At 36.9% G+C, this 15,408-nt stretch overlaps 2 protein-coding genes across 2 annotated transcripts; both read left to right on the forward strand.

Moving 5' to 3' along the window:
• The first annotated feature begins 632 nt into the window (after positions 1-632).
• Positions 633-1,164, forward strand: LOC106326375 (mitochondrial import receptor subunit TOM9-2-like). The gene has a single exon (XM_013764368.1). It carries the CDS (start codon positions 707-709, stop codon positions 1,004-1,006), a length of 300 nt encoding a protein of 99 aa, XP_013619822.1. The 5' UTR covers positions 633-706; the 3' UTR covers positions 1,007-1,164.
• Positions 1,165-7,783: 6,619 nt separating this feature from the next.
• LOC106327778 (histone-lysine N-methyltransferase SUVR2-like) lies at positions 7,784-11,552 on the forward strand. Its single transcript, XM_013766025.1, has 11 exons — positions 7,784-8,008; positions 8,275-8,478; positions 8,587-8,640; positions 8,728-8,766; positions 8,855-9,050; positions 9,152-10,158; positions 10,311-10,561; positions 10,749-10,815; positions 10,905-10,955; positions 11,072-11,168; positions 11,309-11,552. The coding sequence occupies exons 2-11, from the start codon at positions 8,296-8,298 to the stop codon at positions 11,335-11,337; spliced, it is 1,974 nt and encodes a 657-aa protein (XP_013621479.1). The 5' UTR covers positions 7,784-8,008; positions 8,275-8,295; the 3' UTR covers positions 11,338-11,552.
• Positions 11,553-15,408: the final 3,856 nt, after the last annotated feature.

Raw genomic sequence — 15,408 nt, forward strand, 5'->3', positions numbered from 1 at the left:
GACCTCTTCACAAAATCACTCCCTACCTCGGTATTCAGAAAACACATCCATAACATTGGGATGCGCCATCAGAAGGATCTATGACTGTTCATTCGAGGGGGAGCTTACGTAGTTGTACTCTTTTTACCTTACTATGGTTTTTCCCATTGGGTTTTCCTGGAAAGGTTTTTAACGAGGCAACAAAGACGTTAAGCGAGAGTGGATAGTGACACCGGTCCCCAAGGGGGAGTGTTATGAAAGTCAGAAAAAGCAGCTACCGTTTTCGTTGAAAATATAAAAAGATGTGGGGCCCGCTTCACTATTTGCACAGTGAATTTCTCTTCTATATAAACGATCGTTTCGATCATTGTAAACACACCATTCCTTCTCCTTCTAATAACACATCCTCTCTTGTTATCAGTATTATCTTCTCCTACAGGTATAAAATTTTGCTCTTATTTAAATTCCCGCGATACAATAAAATTCCAGTTCCTTTTATAACAGTACTATATATTATAGGAATGTTGTGATGCATTTTATTTTCTAGCTAGATTATTAATTATGATTTTTTTTTTGGGTTATTAAGCCAAATTTCCAAATTTCAATGGGCCGTAACGTCCCAACCAATAAAAGGGGAACAAAACTCCGAAACCCTCGTTGCTATCTTCTCCTTTCCGCCAAGCAACTCCGAAGCAAAAAGGTGCTAAAAAAAGTTATTTATCAATCGATGGTGAAGAGAATTGGTGGAGCCGGAAAATCAAGCGGCGGAGATTCAAACATATTGGTTCGGATCTCTAATTCCGAAATCGTATCTCAAGGAAGACGTGCCGCTGGAGATGCCGTGGGGGTGGCGAAGAAACTGATCTGGAGCACGGGAAAAGCGGCGTGGATCGCTGGTACGACTTTTCTCATCCTTGTTGTTCCGCTGATCATCGAGATGGATCGTGAAGCGCAGCTCAACGAAATAAATCTTCAGCAGGCAAGCCTTCTCGGAGCTCCGGCGTCTCCTGTGCAAAGGGGAATGTAGAAAACCCTAGAACCATATTGAGCCAAACTTCGAGGCGTTTGCAATTAGGGTGGTCTCTTTGTTCTTTTTGTATGTTTCTGTTATGATTTTATCTGATAAGAGTTCTTACACACGGTGGATTCTCGTAAAAGTTTCGAGCTGGTTTTTATCTTCAGATTGGTTTTGCAATAGATAGTTCTCCTTTAAATGGATAAGGAGTTCTTAATATAGCAATAAATTAAGTTAATGAAATGATCTTTAGGAGAAAATAGATACCCCAACTTTTACTGCATGCCAAAACATACCTTGATTAATCAAAATTTTGAAATTCATGTTTGAACTAGAGATCATTGAAAAAATACATACCCCAACTCCTATTGCTTGCTAAAACATACCTTAACTAATAAATTTTTTGAAATTTATGTCCAATCTTTAGAAGTCAACGCTAATCCCAATTTTCACTTAACTCTATTAATTAATTGTTAACGACTAACTAGGATACTTATTTGGCTAATGAATTATAGCCTAATCGAAAATCAAATTGGAATGGGTCACATCTGATGATAGTTGGGGAGGAACCTTAAAATAATGGACCATTATCTCTACGACGTCGTTTTTTCTGTGTTTTGTCTCTTTACTCTGCCTGTTCGGGATCCTTCACTTTGTCGCAAAAGAAGAAAGAAAGAAGAGAAGATAAAAACATAGAACATACGATATCGTATTGATAATGACCCATTGTTTTAGGGTTTCAGCCCAACTATTATCAGTTTTGACCCATTTCAATTTGATTTTCGATTAGGTCCAATTATTATTAATCTAACGCTAATCCTAGTCATCGTTGTTAACAATTAATTAACAGAGTTTAAGTCAAAATTGAGATTAGCGTTAACTTTTAAAGACTAGACATAAATTTTAATTTTTTTTTATTAGTTAAGGTATGTTTTGGCATGTAATAGGAGTTGGGGTATGTATTTTTTTATCGATCCCTAGTTCAGGCGTGAATTTCAAATTTTTGATTGCTTAAGGTATGTTTTGGCATGCAGTAAAAGTTGGGATATGTATTTTCTCATCGATCTCTAGTTCAAGCCTGAATAAGCCGTTTTCCCCTTGTTTTGGTTCTCTGGAACCCTTTAAACGTATGGAGTTTATCTAAAAATGAGCTCGATGGTTTTCATTCTTGATCATGTTACTTCAGTAGCTGAGTTATATTGCATTGCATCTTTGGAGTTTGAGTTTTATACAAGTCGACGGTAGTTTCCTTATGAAATGTTTTGATGTGATTGCCAAGCGGTTTGTTAAAACACAACAAAAGTTGAAATAACCTCAAGCATAGCATGCAGAACATATACATAAACTTTAAGAGATAAAACCTGATTATTTGAATTCAGACAAAAACACATACAAACAATTAAGCACTTCTAGATGTTTGAGCTTGGTTTCAAGAGCAGTAATCCAAGCGGATAAATCCTCGTTTTCGGCATGCTCCACCTTCACGACATCTTTAGATCGAAGAGCCTCTTTCTCAGCTACAACCGTCTGGCCCCAAATTTTGCGGATCTTGTATTCATAAAAGGAGGTGGTGTTATTCATCCAACCCATGTGTTGTCAACAAAGCGAAGTCAATCTCAAAAATACAAAGAAGCAATCAATTTACGAAAATAATAATCTAGTAAAGAAAGAAATAGCTACCACAACGTAGATCGACAGGAATCCTCATAGATATCATTCCCAGCGAAACATCTGCTCCAAGAAACTAAGATTGCCAGCCAGGTGAATATTGCGGTGAAGGAGCGCACAAGTCGGCGTCCTCATAGATATCATTCCCAGCAAAACATCTGCTACAAGAAATTAAGACTGCCAGCCAGGTGAATCTTGCGGTGAAGGAGCGCACAAGTCTTCACATCATCAGACAAAAGAGTGATGCTTAGAAAATCAAAAGAAATAGCGTATTCGCCTTTCCGGGTAGAAGCTGATGCAGAGGCACGAGAACTCGGCCCATCATCCGCCCTAAGCTTCTTCGAGGGATCTCGGCTCCCAAAACCAGGAGCATAATGCTTCTTGGAATGAAGTTCCGAGCTCGACCAAAGCTCTTTGTCGGAAGATGTAGGTATGGTGACAGGTCTTAGAGAACCTTGCAAAGACTGACAAGCCAAGGAAGGTCTATGATCTTGATTTTCTAACGAGCAACAAGTTGCCTCCTATTCCCCAACCCGAGTCACTCTTCTTCCAGGCTTAAGGGGCAGCCAGAACATCAGAAGTCAATTCAGGACATCAGAAGCTTAACATGATCGGTAAATGGTTTTGCATCAAAGGCAATTCAGCAAACTTCGTCGCCACGAACTTCAGAAAAGAAACGCCAAAAGTCACAGGAGGCAGAGGAAGTGTCAGAAGAAGAGAAGGCCGCATTAAGGCTGCAACAACCGCAACAGAACCACCAGCTCTAACAGTACCAATGCTCACCCCATGAGCCTCGAAAACCATAGCCTGACATGGAATTAGGCCCAACAACCTCGGGAGAAGAAACATGAACACATGTCACATTGCGAGCCGGTCTCCGATACGCTGCATCACATGCAACTTTAGCCTTCTCATCCCCCCTCCTGGTAAGCTCGGCTGCCTTCTTAGCAAGATTATGGATAACAACATTTGGACGCACCATGATGAATAACTAGAACACAAGGACATCAAAGGCTAGTTAGGTCAAAATTGCAAAGGGAAAACGCGGAGAAAAAGAAACTTACCGAGAAAGACGATACAAAAGATGAAAACTTCACCAAATAAAACTACAAAATGTAAACACCGATGAACAACAAAATTAAATGCCAAGACAAGTAACTCACATCACGAAAACCCAAAAACATCAGCTTCTCAAGACAGTAAACCTCAAATAGAAAAAACGATCCTAACAAGCGCAATATCAAAAAAGGACTTGAAGAATAATAGTTAAAGCAAAAGAAGCATAAAGATCGAGAACCAAAATCACGACGAAATTCACGACTCTATTCTACTCACAAGATCAATAAAACATAAATTTCTCATATGTATTTTTTTTTTTGGTAAAAATGTAAGGATATTATTACTAAGTTTTTCAAATTTTTGACAGAATACACAGATGACAAAGAGAGGCAGAGGAATTGAAGAAAAACAACTAAATAAATACACTTCCTAGTCTAAAGCTGGCTGACACAACATCATAAACCGCTTACCAGAGGACACTGCTCCATCAGCACTAACAGCTTGCCGCAAAAGAAAAAACCACGGTGATTGCGAGAGACGGAGCCCGGTAAAATTGGTGTACCCGATAAACCGCTCTTTAAGAATTAGTTAGCCGAGAACAGCTCATAGCAGACCTCCAGAGCAGAAGCCAACACGGCCAGACAGCAACACACAAGGCCAATCACACCCACTCGACACGACAGAGCATTTATTCGGAAAGAAAGGAGAACTCCTAAGATCGCCACACGCCATGGCCCTACACCAAGCATGCAGAGAAAGAAAGCACCACCATACCATAGCAATAGTGGACAGGAGACAGCCCAGATCATGTTCCTGCAACGCACTTGCTCTGTACGCAACGCCACCAAGAAGAAGAGTCACGGTTGACTAATCCGACGACTATCCTCCTCTCACGCACCCACAACGGAGAACCCGCAGTAGACCTACCTAGCTTGAGACCGAAAGCATCCCTGGAGGCTCTCCAACATAAAGCGAAAAGACGGGCTCGATGAACTGCTTGTTACAACATCCCGACCACGCTCACAAGGCCTACAAGAAGAGTGTAACCAACACTGTCGAGTCAGTCCTAGGGACCACCATCGACACTGGGAAGTGCCAGTCACCACAAGGCGTCTCTGAGGTGAGCTTAAGTCCAGAGACAACCCGAACAGCCTAAGCACCTCGCCTAAAGCTGATTCTGAGAACCGGAAACCAATCTCTTCACACGCCTAAGGTTGAAACGGAGACACGGACCAACCTACACAAACTGAAACAAGAAGCAGTCTTCTGATTTGCGGCCGGCTGCATCACAGAAGAAACGGGATGAAGAACCGGGTAGAGGAGACTGCTGAGCGGGATGACGACGGAGCTGCCAAGCATGGCCATAGACGACCACACCGTTACATCAGATCCGCGTATCTCCACAAGCCAACACCAGTAACCCTAGCACGCGCTAGGCAAGCCACCGGAAGAAGCACGCCAACGAGGAAACAACACTCCGAAGCACTCACGGCGTCAGAAGAGAGTCGGTGGTCAACCGAGACGCCAAGGCAAGACCACAAAACAAACTATGAACACCACACCTCCAACGAAGACCGGAACAGAGCAGATCTAGTAGATCCACCACTGGAACAAAGAGAGGAGTCGGCCTCCTACCACCACGCGCCGTCACCTCCAAGATAGGGTAGATCTGGAAAACCCCCCACTTGCAAAGCCCTAAAACGCCGACCCCGGCTCAACCACCTCATCTCTAACCTCACTTCAACACCAGGGAACCAAACCACAACCACCCGGTACAGTCGCGACTACGTCACCGGCGAGGCTCTTCTTCCAGGGTTGAACTCATCTCGGCTAGAGAGAAGGGAGCGAAACACAGGGTAAAGAACGGAAAAGAGGAAAGGGTAAAGAGAGAACCCTCCGGCGGCGGCTTAGACTGCGCACGCGCCGGAGATACACCGGAGACGACTGAAGATTACCAAAGGGAAGTCGAGGGGGGGGGGGAGGAGAGAAGAGAGAGGAACATCTTCTCATATGTATTTATCAGTTTATATGCTTCTTTAGATTCCTTCTTATACTTTTAATCATAAATTTTGTACCCTATTTCTGAGTTGATCTGAGATCCATCAAATATACAATTGTAAATTTATAAATCAAGCTTCTAGCACAACGTCATAAATGACAAAACCACTAGTTTCTTACCCATATATGTAATACTCATTAAAATGAATAACCCTAGACATGTATGCCAAAATTGGTCTAGAAACAAAATTCATCAAATGTATGATCTTAATTTGTTTTATTTGAAGATATATTTTATTGACAATTATTTTTATTTGTTAATTTGATTAAAAAAACTAAAAACTAAAATCTAAAATCTCCATTCAAGTTTTTTCAAAACCTAAAATCTGCGGCAAAATTAAAACGACAATTAAAAACCAAAATCTAAAAACTAGGAAAACGATCATCACCTGAAAATGAGTTTTTTTTTCTTGCAATTTTACATATTCACCATAAAAAGTTTCAAACATTCACATTCCTTAATTACAAAAAAATTAAGTTAGATTTTCTCAAATTAACACACAAATAATATCGCAATATCAATATCCCAGTATTTTCCAATTTGGAGACTTCTAAAATTTGTTTTACAAATAAAGAAAAAGCATTACTGTAAACCAATATTATTAAACCCAGACCGGACCGCCGGTCGGACCAGGTTAAACCATGAACTAGAGACCAGTCCGAGTTAGGTTAATGGGAAACCCCAGTTAAAGTTGAACCGGTTTAAAACCCATATTAAACCGTTAAAAACTGAAAACCGACGATCCAATGAACCGGCCAAACCAATGTTCATATGTAAATAAAATTTTTGTTAACAAAATGATTGACTTTTTTTCTTTTAAAATAAAATTAAAATAGATCTTGATCCGCACATCCGTGCGGGTTTTTATTTTTATACTAAAATATTTTAGTTTGTGTAACAAAATTTATCAATAGGTAATGTAATTTAGATTTGACCACAAAAAAAGTTAATGTAATTTAGTGTTATATATTATCTAACTGTACAATAGCTATGTTTATGTAGTTTATACTATTATTACTATTTGATCAAATTTTTTTTTATTACTATAACATTTTAGAAATTTGTTATTATTTAATAAAATTTATTTTGAAAAAATTATTGTGTAACAACATTACTATTTACATAATTTTTGTTTTATTTCTAAATTTGAAGTTTATATGGAAATTAAATTAAACTGGATCTATATAATAGAAAATAATTTTTTTAAATACTGTTAATAATAATAAATATTATGTTTTAAAAATAAACTGTAATATATTGTAGGTAAAGTATTTCATAAACACCTAGAATTGTTTTTAAAACAACAGATCACACAAATAGAAAAATAACCAAAAGATGTTTCATAAAAGATGTAAATAACAATTATACTATTACTCTATAAATATATAAATACAACTAAATATCTAAATAAAATAAAAGGACAACTTTTTTATTTTCGAAAGTAAGTTATTTTTGGATATGTAGGTTATATATGATTGAAGGTAGATGAATATTTTTGGAGGTGTAATAAATAGTTTTAAATGAGTAATATAACTATGCCGGATATATAATTTATGATTTTCTATTTATTTATATGTTTGACTATTTTCATTCTAAAATTTAAAATCTAAAATCACCATTCAATTTTTTTCAAAAATTAAAATCTACGGAAAAATTTAAACCGACAGTTAAAAACCAAAATCTAAAAACCAAAAACCAAAACCAAAAACTAACACATTCCTTAACTACAAAGAGTTTTCAGTTAGATTTTCTCAAATTAACGCACAAATAATATCTTTTTTTTTTCAATTTGGAGACTTTTAAAATTTGTTTTTCTCTAAAGAAAAAGCGTTACTGCAGAGTGCAGACGGATGATTGAAACCGTTTTCTAATTAAACACTGAATCGTTAGGGATTCTCGACGGTCATTTTTATCTAGGCCCGGTTAAACCAACTATTAGCCCGGCCCATCAAGAGGAGAATCAGAATAAAGGAGTGGGGATATCAACAGTCGTCATCAGGAACAGAAAGTCTGAGAGTCCAAGATTTAGCAGTACGAGCAAGTGGAGAAGCACCTGTCGTACAGTCCTCGCGTGTTCTCACGCGCCGACTCAATACTCTGCTGCCGACGCCGACATTGGCTCTCCGGCGTTGTCGTTGGATTTCGTAGGCCACGATTCTACAGCTACGCAGTCAAAACCCCTTGACTCCTTTGAGCTTTCATTAAACCCTAACCCTCACCACTCTTTGGTAAGCTCTTCCAGTTTTCTGTGATCGTCTTCTCTCTGAGTCTCGGAAAACACCATTTGTTCTCTAGAAGAGATTATAACCTTTTTTTTAGGGTTTCGTTGTGCGTTTGTGATTGCATGCCCTTTTGTGTTTTTATCCTCAGCGTTTCGCTGCTAATCGCGTTTGCTAGGTTTTGTAATGTTGATCTGCTTGGGTCTGTCTTTTGCTTAACTGTTGTTCATGTCTTTACAGTTGTTTCTCTTCAATTATGTGTGTTGCTGTTGCAGAGCTTTGTTAGCATAAAAACCATGGCACCAAATACGCATGTCAAAAGAGCGTTCAAAGCTATGAATGATCTTGGAATAACGGATGCGCAAGTGAAGCCGGTCTTGAAGAACCTTCTCACCCTTTACGACAAAAACTGGGAGTTGATAGCCGAGGACAACTACAGGGCTCTCGCTGATGCTATCTTCGATAGCCAAGAGTCTCAGGTATCTCTACCTTTCTTGTCACATTGATTCACTCATTTTTTACTTATTTATTTATATCACTTGCTTTGTTATGGCCTTGACATTCTGTATTGATATAAACATATGTAGACCACTGAAGAAGTAAAAGGAAAGGAGAAGAAGGGAGATGAAGCTGAAAGCAGCGTATGTTCTTCCCTCACAGTCTTTCTTTTCTGTTTTTTTTTTTGCTTTTCTGTCATTCTTAGGTTTGTTGTTGATTAAAATTATCAGGCTGCAGAAGTTGACAGAGGAAAGAAGAAGGCGCTTGAAGTATGCCAACCAAATATCTATGTTTTGATAGAGTGAATTTTCTTCAAGTTCTTGCATTTATTCAGTTTCTTTCATGTTTTATTATCAGTCTCTCGAGGAAGATGAAGATGAGCTTGAGCCCCCTTTAAAGAGGCTGCGACGCAGAGGTGAAGGAGTCTCTGCTTCGGCTTCGAACAATCCCGACTTGGGAAGTCCCAATTTAGAAGAGCACACAACTCATGACGAAGACACTACTATCTCATTACCATTTCATCCTCAGCCAACCGAGAATAACGCTGATGCTGGTTATCTTACTCTTCCTTGCATTGCTTATTCTGTTGTGATGAATACCTACTTCAAAAACTGATATGTAACTTCTCTTGGTGTGTTTTTCTGAATTCCTTAGAAACAAATGGACATGGCGAAACAGTAAATACTGTTCGTGCTGAAGATCCTCGTACAAGTACAACTATTGAGAGATACAGTGAGCAGAGGCTGGCTACAACCCTGGAAGAATCTTCGACACTTGAATTAGCTTCTTCTGAGACGGGTGAAGTGAAGATTAATCTGAGTTTTGCCCCTGCAACTGGAGGATCCAATCTACGTGTACCCACTATGGAGGAACTGCGAAGAGCAATGGAGGATAAGTGTCTCCGATCTTACAAAATACTCGACCCTAACTTCTCTGTAGGTCGTTTTATGGGCGACATCGTTAGTTGCTTTCTCGAACTATCAAAAAACGCAGCCAGCCATTCGCCAGAAACATTGCCGTTTCTCACCACGAATATTGGTGTGTTGAAGAAACCTGCAGCCAACCAGCCGCCAGAAAACTTGCCGACGAATGTTGAAGAAAAGGGAGAGTCCATGGGTTTAGTAGTAGTTCCAGAGTGCCAGATCTCTGCGGATGATTTTAGATTGATAAGCAGCATTAATGATGTCACTCTTGGAAAAGAAACTCTTGAGATTCCCTGGGTGAATGAATTCAATAGCAAGGTTCCTCCACCCTTTCGATACATACCCCAAAGCTATGTCTATCTAGATGCTGCAGTGAAGTTTTCAGTTGGGAACATCAGGGATGACCAACGCTGCTCCTCTTGTTGTGGAGATTGCTTGGCTCCTTCAGTGGCATGCAGCTGTGCAACTGCACTTAGTGGCTTCACGTCATACACAAAAGATGGCCTCCTGCAGAATGATTTCCTGGAAGAGTGTGTTTCTGAGGCACGTGACCCGCAGAAACATGTGTTGCAATTTTGCAAAGAATGTCCGTTGGAGAAGGCTAAAAACATAGAGATTCTGGAATCGTGCAAGGGGCATCTAAAGAGGAAGGCCATTAAAGAATGTTGGATCAATTGTGGCTGTATCAACAAATGTGGCAACCGAGTCGTCCAACATGGCATTCATAACAAGCTGCAGGTTCTTGCCTTAATTATTTTTGCCAAAGTTCACTATTTAATATCTTTTTAACACATCTCAGTTATGGTTGAGAGTTTCTGTTGCTTAAGTTTTGTGCATATCTATTATCTGTTAAACCTGGACATAAGGTTTTCTTTTATTCTTTGAATCAGGTGTTTTTCACTCCCAATGGGAGAGGTTGGGGACTCAGGACTCTACAAAAGCTGCCTAAAGGAGCATTTGTCTGTGAGTTTGCTGGAGAAATATTGACCATTTCGGAGTTGATCAAACGTAGCTCTGAGAAGCTTACCTTTCCGGTAATATTGGATGCACACTGGGGTTCTGAAAAAGCTTCAGGTGTCGACAAAGCTCTTTGCCTTGATGGAATGCATTATGGAAATATTTCCAGGTTTATCAATCACAGGTAATAAGGGCCTGCCTCTACGAGCACAATCTCTTAAAATGGGTTTAAGTTTCTTTGGTCTTGGCCATTTTAGAAATCTGCAAACGGCTAGCTTAGCTTTAAAAGATCTCATTTGGTGACTTATAAATTGTTTTTCCCTCATTTCATTACTTTATAACCTTTATATTATGTATATGCGTATGTTCAGATGCTCAGATGCAAATTTGATTGACATCCCAGTGCATGTGGAGAATATGGACTTTAACTACTATCATGTAATGAAACTAAACCTGGTTTATTATCTAATCCCTTGCTTGCCTAAGTCTCTATATAACGGGAAGCTAATCTGTGTGTTTTTTCCCAGCTCGCGTTCTTCACAACAAGAGACATCGAGGCTCTGGAAGAACTAACATGGGTGTGTTAGAAGTTTCTTCAACTGCTTCTATACAGATTTGTTTCTTTTAGAAAATTTCATAGTTAGGGTTTTTGTTGTTGTGCTTCGGTCTAAGAAGTGTTAGACTTAACCTGCAGGATTATGGCGTCGAGTTCAACGATCATGTTTATCCCACGCTTCCGTTCCATTGTCAATGTGGTAGCGAGTTCTGTCGGAATGTTAAGCGGATAAGCAGTGAGTAATCTCATCAAAACATTTTTAATTAATAGTCTCGTTCCTTGGTTTTGGCTGTTACAAGTTTTCTATCAGTTTCTATACATGAACTCTTGACTTTTACTTTTCTTGCAACTAACATTAGTTCTGTGGTGGTGCAGAAAGCAAGAAGGCAAAGAAGAGAGCGTAAGAGCTCACAGTGTTGTTTTTTTGGAGGATGTTTGGTGTCCCAAACTCTTTTTGTGAATGAATTGCCAACTTTTCCAAAAACTCTGTTGTTGTCTATTCATCAAGGCAAACAAGCTCTAGTGTATATCGTAACTTAGGTTCTAATAGCTCTGGCTTTGGTTTGACCATCTAAAATCCTCTCTATCTATGTATGGTTATGGCTTTGGTTTGTCATTATAGAACATGTCTCTCCGTCTCTACATATGCATAATTTAGAAAATAAGTGATCTCAACTTAAAGGTAGACCTCCCAGGAGATTACTTGTGGAAAGCTTATCTTTTCTGTATATATATGGCTGTGAAGGTAAGAAAGATCTAAATTCAAGACATGATCAGAGTTTATTTACATTACATAATGATACTTTAAATTGTGCTGCATCATCCTCTCATTTTGAGATATGTACAGTTTTCACCGCTTTAAACCGCAAGCTGTTCTGAAACGGCTTTACCCACCGAGTCTCTGTTGTGAAGTCTCAAGAGGACTCTCTCGGGTCGGGTTTTTCGGGTCGGGTTTGGTTCGGATTTCGGATTCCGGATTTTATGCCCATGTCTAGTTGGATTCAACTTGCATTTAGAGGAAGTAACGTTTTTTAGTACCCATCCATTATAGTAAGAAGGTCACAACACCAGGACTCTGCTCGAACAACAACAAACGCAGAACATGAAACTCACTTCCAAAACACACTGTATGTTGGGACATACCTAGCATAGCACCACAAAAAGCCAAAAACTTTAGTAAACATACAGCATCAAGATGCCAAGCTATGAGCAAACGAGCTACCTGTTAAAGCCATTGTCTGATTCCAAGTTTCGATCTTTCCATTCAATTCTGGCGGCGTTAGATCCAAAGTTAGGGTATCATCGCAATTCGTTTAGAGTCCCGAGTTGAAGAGCTCGATGATAGCCCTGTTCGTTTAATAAACTCTGGCATCAGCGGCTGCGATTCAAAAAAACAACTATGATCACGGCAAATGCATCACAGTCACGGCAAATCAAATTTTCTTTTTTCAGCCGCTACAGTAATTAATAACTGTCACATGCGACGCTGGAATTCACAGCGGCAGCGGCAACTCTGTTTATTTGTCTTCGATCGTTTCTTGGCGACTGACGCCAGTTTCGAGATCAATAAAGTTACTCTGGTTGTAGGTTTATTTCTTGCCGCTGACGCTGGTTGTGGCGTTTATAAAAAGAACAGGCTAGATATCGTAGCTCTTTCATCACAGAGAACATCCTTCTTCCTTGAATCCCCCAACAACGTAACGGTACATGAACGACCCAAAACGATGTGTTTCATGTCGATAGGAAAGCAGGCCCATTTAAATTGTGATGATGATAGAAGAGCTATTGTAGATTTGTATTAGTGTTTTGTTGTATTATAACTTTTGGAAATTCATGACAGTGATGATTTCTACTTTGATTTCAAGATTTTCATCTAATAAAAATTGTAATTTCGAAAGTAGTTATTTTCATATTCAATTTTCAGAAAATCTTAACTTAAAAAAAAAACAGGTAGGAAATAACAAAATTAAGTTCAGTTAGTTTTTTTTTTGAAACACAAGTTCAGTTAGTTATACACCATATTTTGGTGTAAAAAATTGCACACCATCTTTCTCTTGAAGTTATATGTTTTATGATTTTTTACACGTTTTCAGACACTAGTTGTAAAGTTATAATTGTGGATATTAAATTTAACACCTCTCTAGTACCTTTTCATTTGTAAACTACTACACTCATTATTTCTCGAAATTTTTAGAAATACCTACTACCACTTTTCAAAAATATATTCAATAAAAAATAGTATAACATTTGGGTTAAATATTTAATGATTACTAGACCTTGACGCACACAACCGCAAAGATGTTTGCTTTCATTTTTATATGCGTAAGAGTTTGTTTCTACATCGTTAATGGTAAATATTCTTAACATTAACCATATTTTCACACGTTTATGTTTTTTTTTGAACAAAATAATGTTATAGTCAACATGTATAGTCTTCTTCTTCCTTTACTTCTTCTATCATTTTTGCAGATGATTTCATTATTTTTGAAGTCATATATTTGTTTGCTCTTACTCCATAAAGCTTTGTAGTATATATTTTAAATTATTTTTCACAAACAAAAATGTATATCACAAAATAAAATTGCACATTCTATTCATAAATTTAGATTGAAAAGTAATATGCAGTTATAACAAAAAAATAAAATTAAATTTTTAATAAAATATTATGATATAAATTTCAATTATTCATATAAAACAGTATATGGTTGGGTCATAAATCTTTTTAATTCCAAAATTTTGACACCCCTTAAAATAAATAAAATAATTTTAAAAAATTTGGAATTATGATTTCTATTAAAATAAATTAGTTAAAACAAATTATTTTGCGCTGTTATAGTTTATTCTTAGAGTTTGACCTGTGACCGTTTGAATATTTGTTTTCACTTTTAATTATTTTTTGTACTAAATGGTATAATATATATTTGTAAATTAAAATGTATTAACTAATTGTTAGTATAACATTTTAAAAAATAACAATTTTATTTATTACTTTGAATATTTATACTTTTGTTATTTTAATCGTTTATTATATCATAGTGTTTCATAAATTATTTTAAATTTTTTTTATATATTATATAATTTGATTATCATATGTGGTTTTTACTTTACTATTTATTATGAATAAATATCGGAAAAAATTTAATATGTTAATACAAAATATATTAATGGCATGTATGGTTTTCCAATAAATTTAATTTAATATCGGAATAAATCTATTGGAAAATCTATTTTGGTAAAGATTCGATTAAGGAAATCTTAATTTAAATTAGGAAAAAACAATCATACTTAAATATAGGTTTAATAAATATCTCAATGGTATGTCATTGTAAATAAATGGTAAAACTAATGAATAATCTAATTTTGTACTCCCCTTTTAATAAATTAGATTGTTTAAGGTTTAATATTTAAGGAGTATGGTTGAGTTTTATAAACTTCTACAAATGTTTATAAACTGTTTTAAATATTACAAATGATTTAAGAGGGTTTTAGTTTATTTTTTCATCACAACTTGAAGGTATTTATGAAAATGGGTATCTTATAAGGATAAATTTGAAAAGTACTGTCAAATTTGTGGTAAAACTGAAATTCCCATTAATTTCTTTCATCGTTCAAATATAACCTCTATATTTATTTTAGCAGGTATTTGTAAACTAAGAAACGAAATATCAAATTTACATTGAAATTTCAACACATGAAACTAAAAAGAAAAAAAAAAAAACCTACAACTTTTAATTGGAAGAAGACACACGAGAGTATGAATTTTTCTTTTGTCAATCTCAAAGGAAGCATGAGATTATTTTCTCTAATAACTAGAGAATTTAGTCTTAGAAGCATTGATATTTTTCATAAGAAAATTATCAAAAGTTATTTTATATAAGATTGGGACTTTAACTATATACAAAAAAATGAAAATAAAAAGGCTCAAAAGACAATAATAATTTCGGTTTGATCAAAATCACCGTTGACGAGACCAACCCTTGTCGAAATTCAGATGATAGCTTCGGAGATCATAGCTACTCTGAATATTATTACTACAACTCTTCCACGACCACCGAAAACGCTTTTTCAACCTCCAAACAAACTGTTCCACGAGAACGCGGGGAGGTTTTCCACAACATGAGCACGCAAACGCCACGATCGTTCTTTCCTCTGAGTTTCCTAGCCTCGCTGAAGCCGTCGTTGAGTTTTCAATTCGCTTTCCCAATCTCTGAAACTGAAGTCTCTTCAAACCTTATTTGTGTTAGAAATTGAAGAACATAGTGAAGAACAAGAGAGAGATGTTTAATCTAGAAAGTAGAGAGAGATAAAGTAAATAAGGAGAATCTTATTTGCTTGATTAATTTGCTTATGGGAACATCCCATATATATAGGGGTTACAAGTATGGCAAATGGTAGATGAGATATGATAAACTAATAATCCATTGTCTTGAGACTTTAACCCACCATACATGCTTGTCCCTTGTAGTGGCATCTCC

This window comes from Brassica oleracea, chromosome C2, assembly GCF_000695525.1.
Source record: "Brassica oleracea var. oleracea cultivar TO1000 chromosome C2, BOL, whole genome shotgun sequence".
Classification (NCBI taxonomy): Eukaryota; Viridiplantae; Streptophyta; class Magnoliopsida; order Brassicales; family Brassicaceae; genus Brassica; species Brassica oleracea.

Excerpts from the sequence above, each read along its gene's own strand:
- LOC106327778 (XM_013766025.1), top strand. The coding sequence starts at position 8,296 with ATGGCACCAAATACGCATGTCAAAAGAGCGTTCAAAGCTATGAATGAT. Across the intron at positions 8,641-8,727 it reads GAGATGAAGCTGAAAGCAGC|GCTGCAGAAGTTGACAGAGG; the intron begins GTATGTTCTTCC and ends TAAAATTATCAG. Across the intron at positions 10,562-10,748 it reads TCCAGGTTTATCAATCACAG|ATGCTCAGATGCAAATTTGA; the intron begins GTAATAAGGGCC and ends GCGTATGTTCAG.
- LOC106326375 (XM_013764368.1), top strand. The coding sequence starts at position 707 with ATGGTGAAGAGAATTGGTGGAGCCGGAAAATCAAGCGGCGGAGATTCA.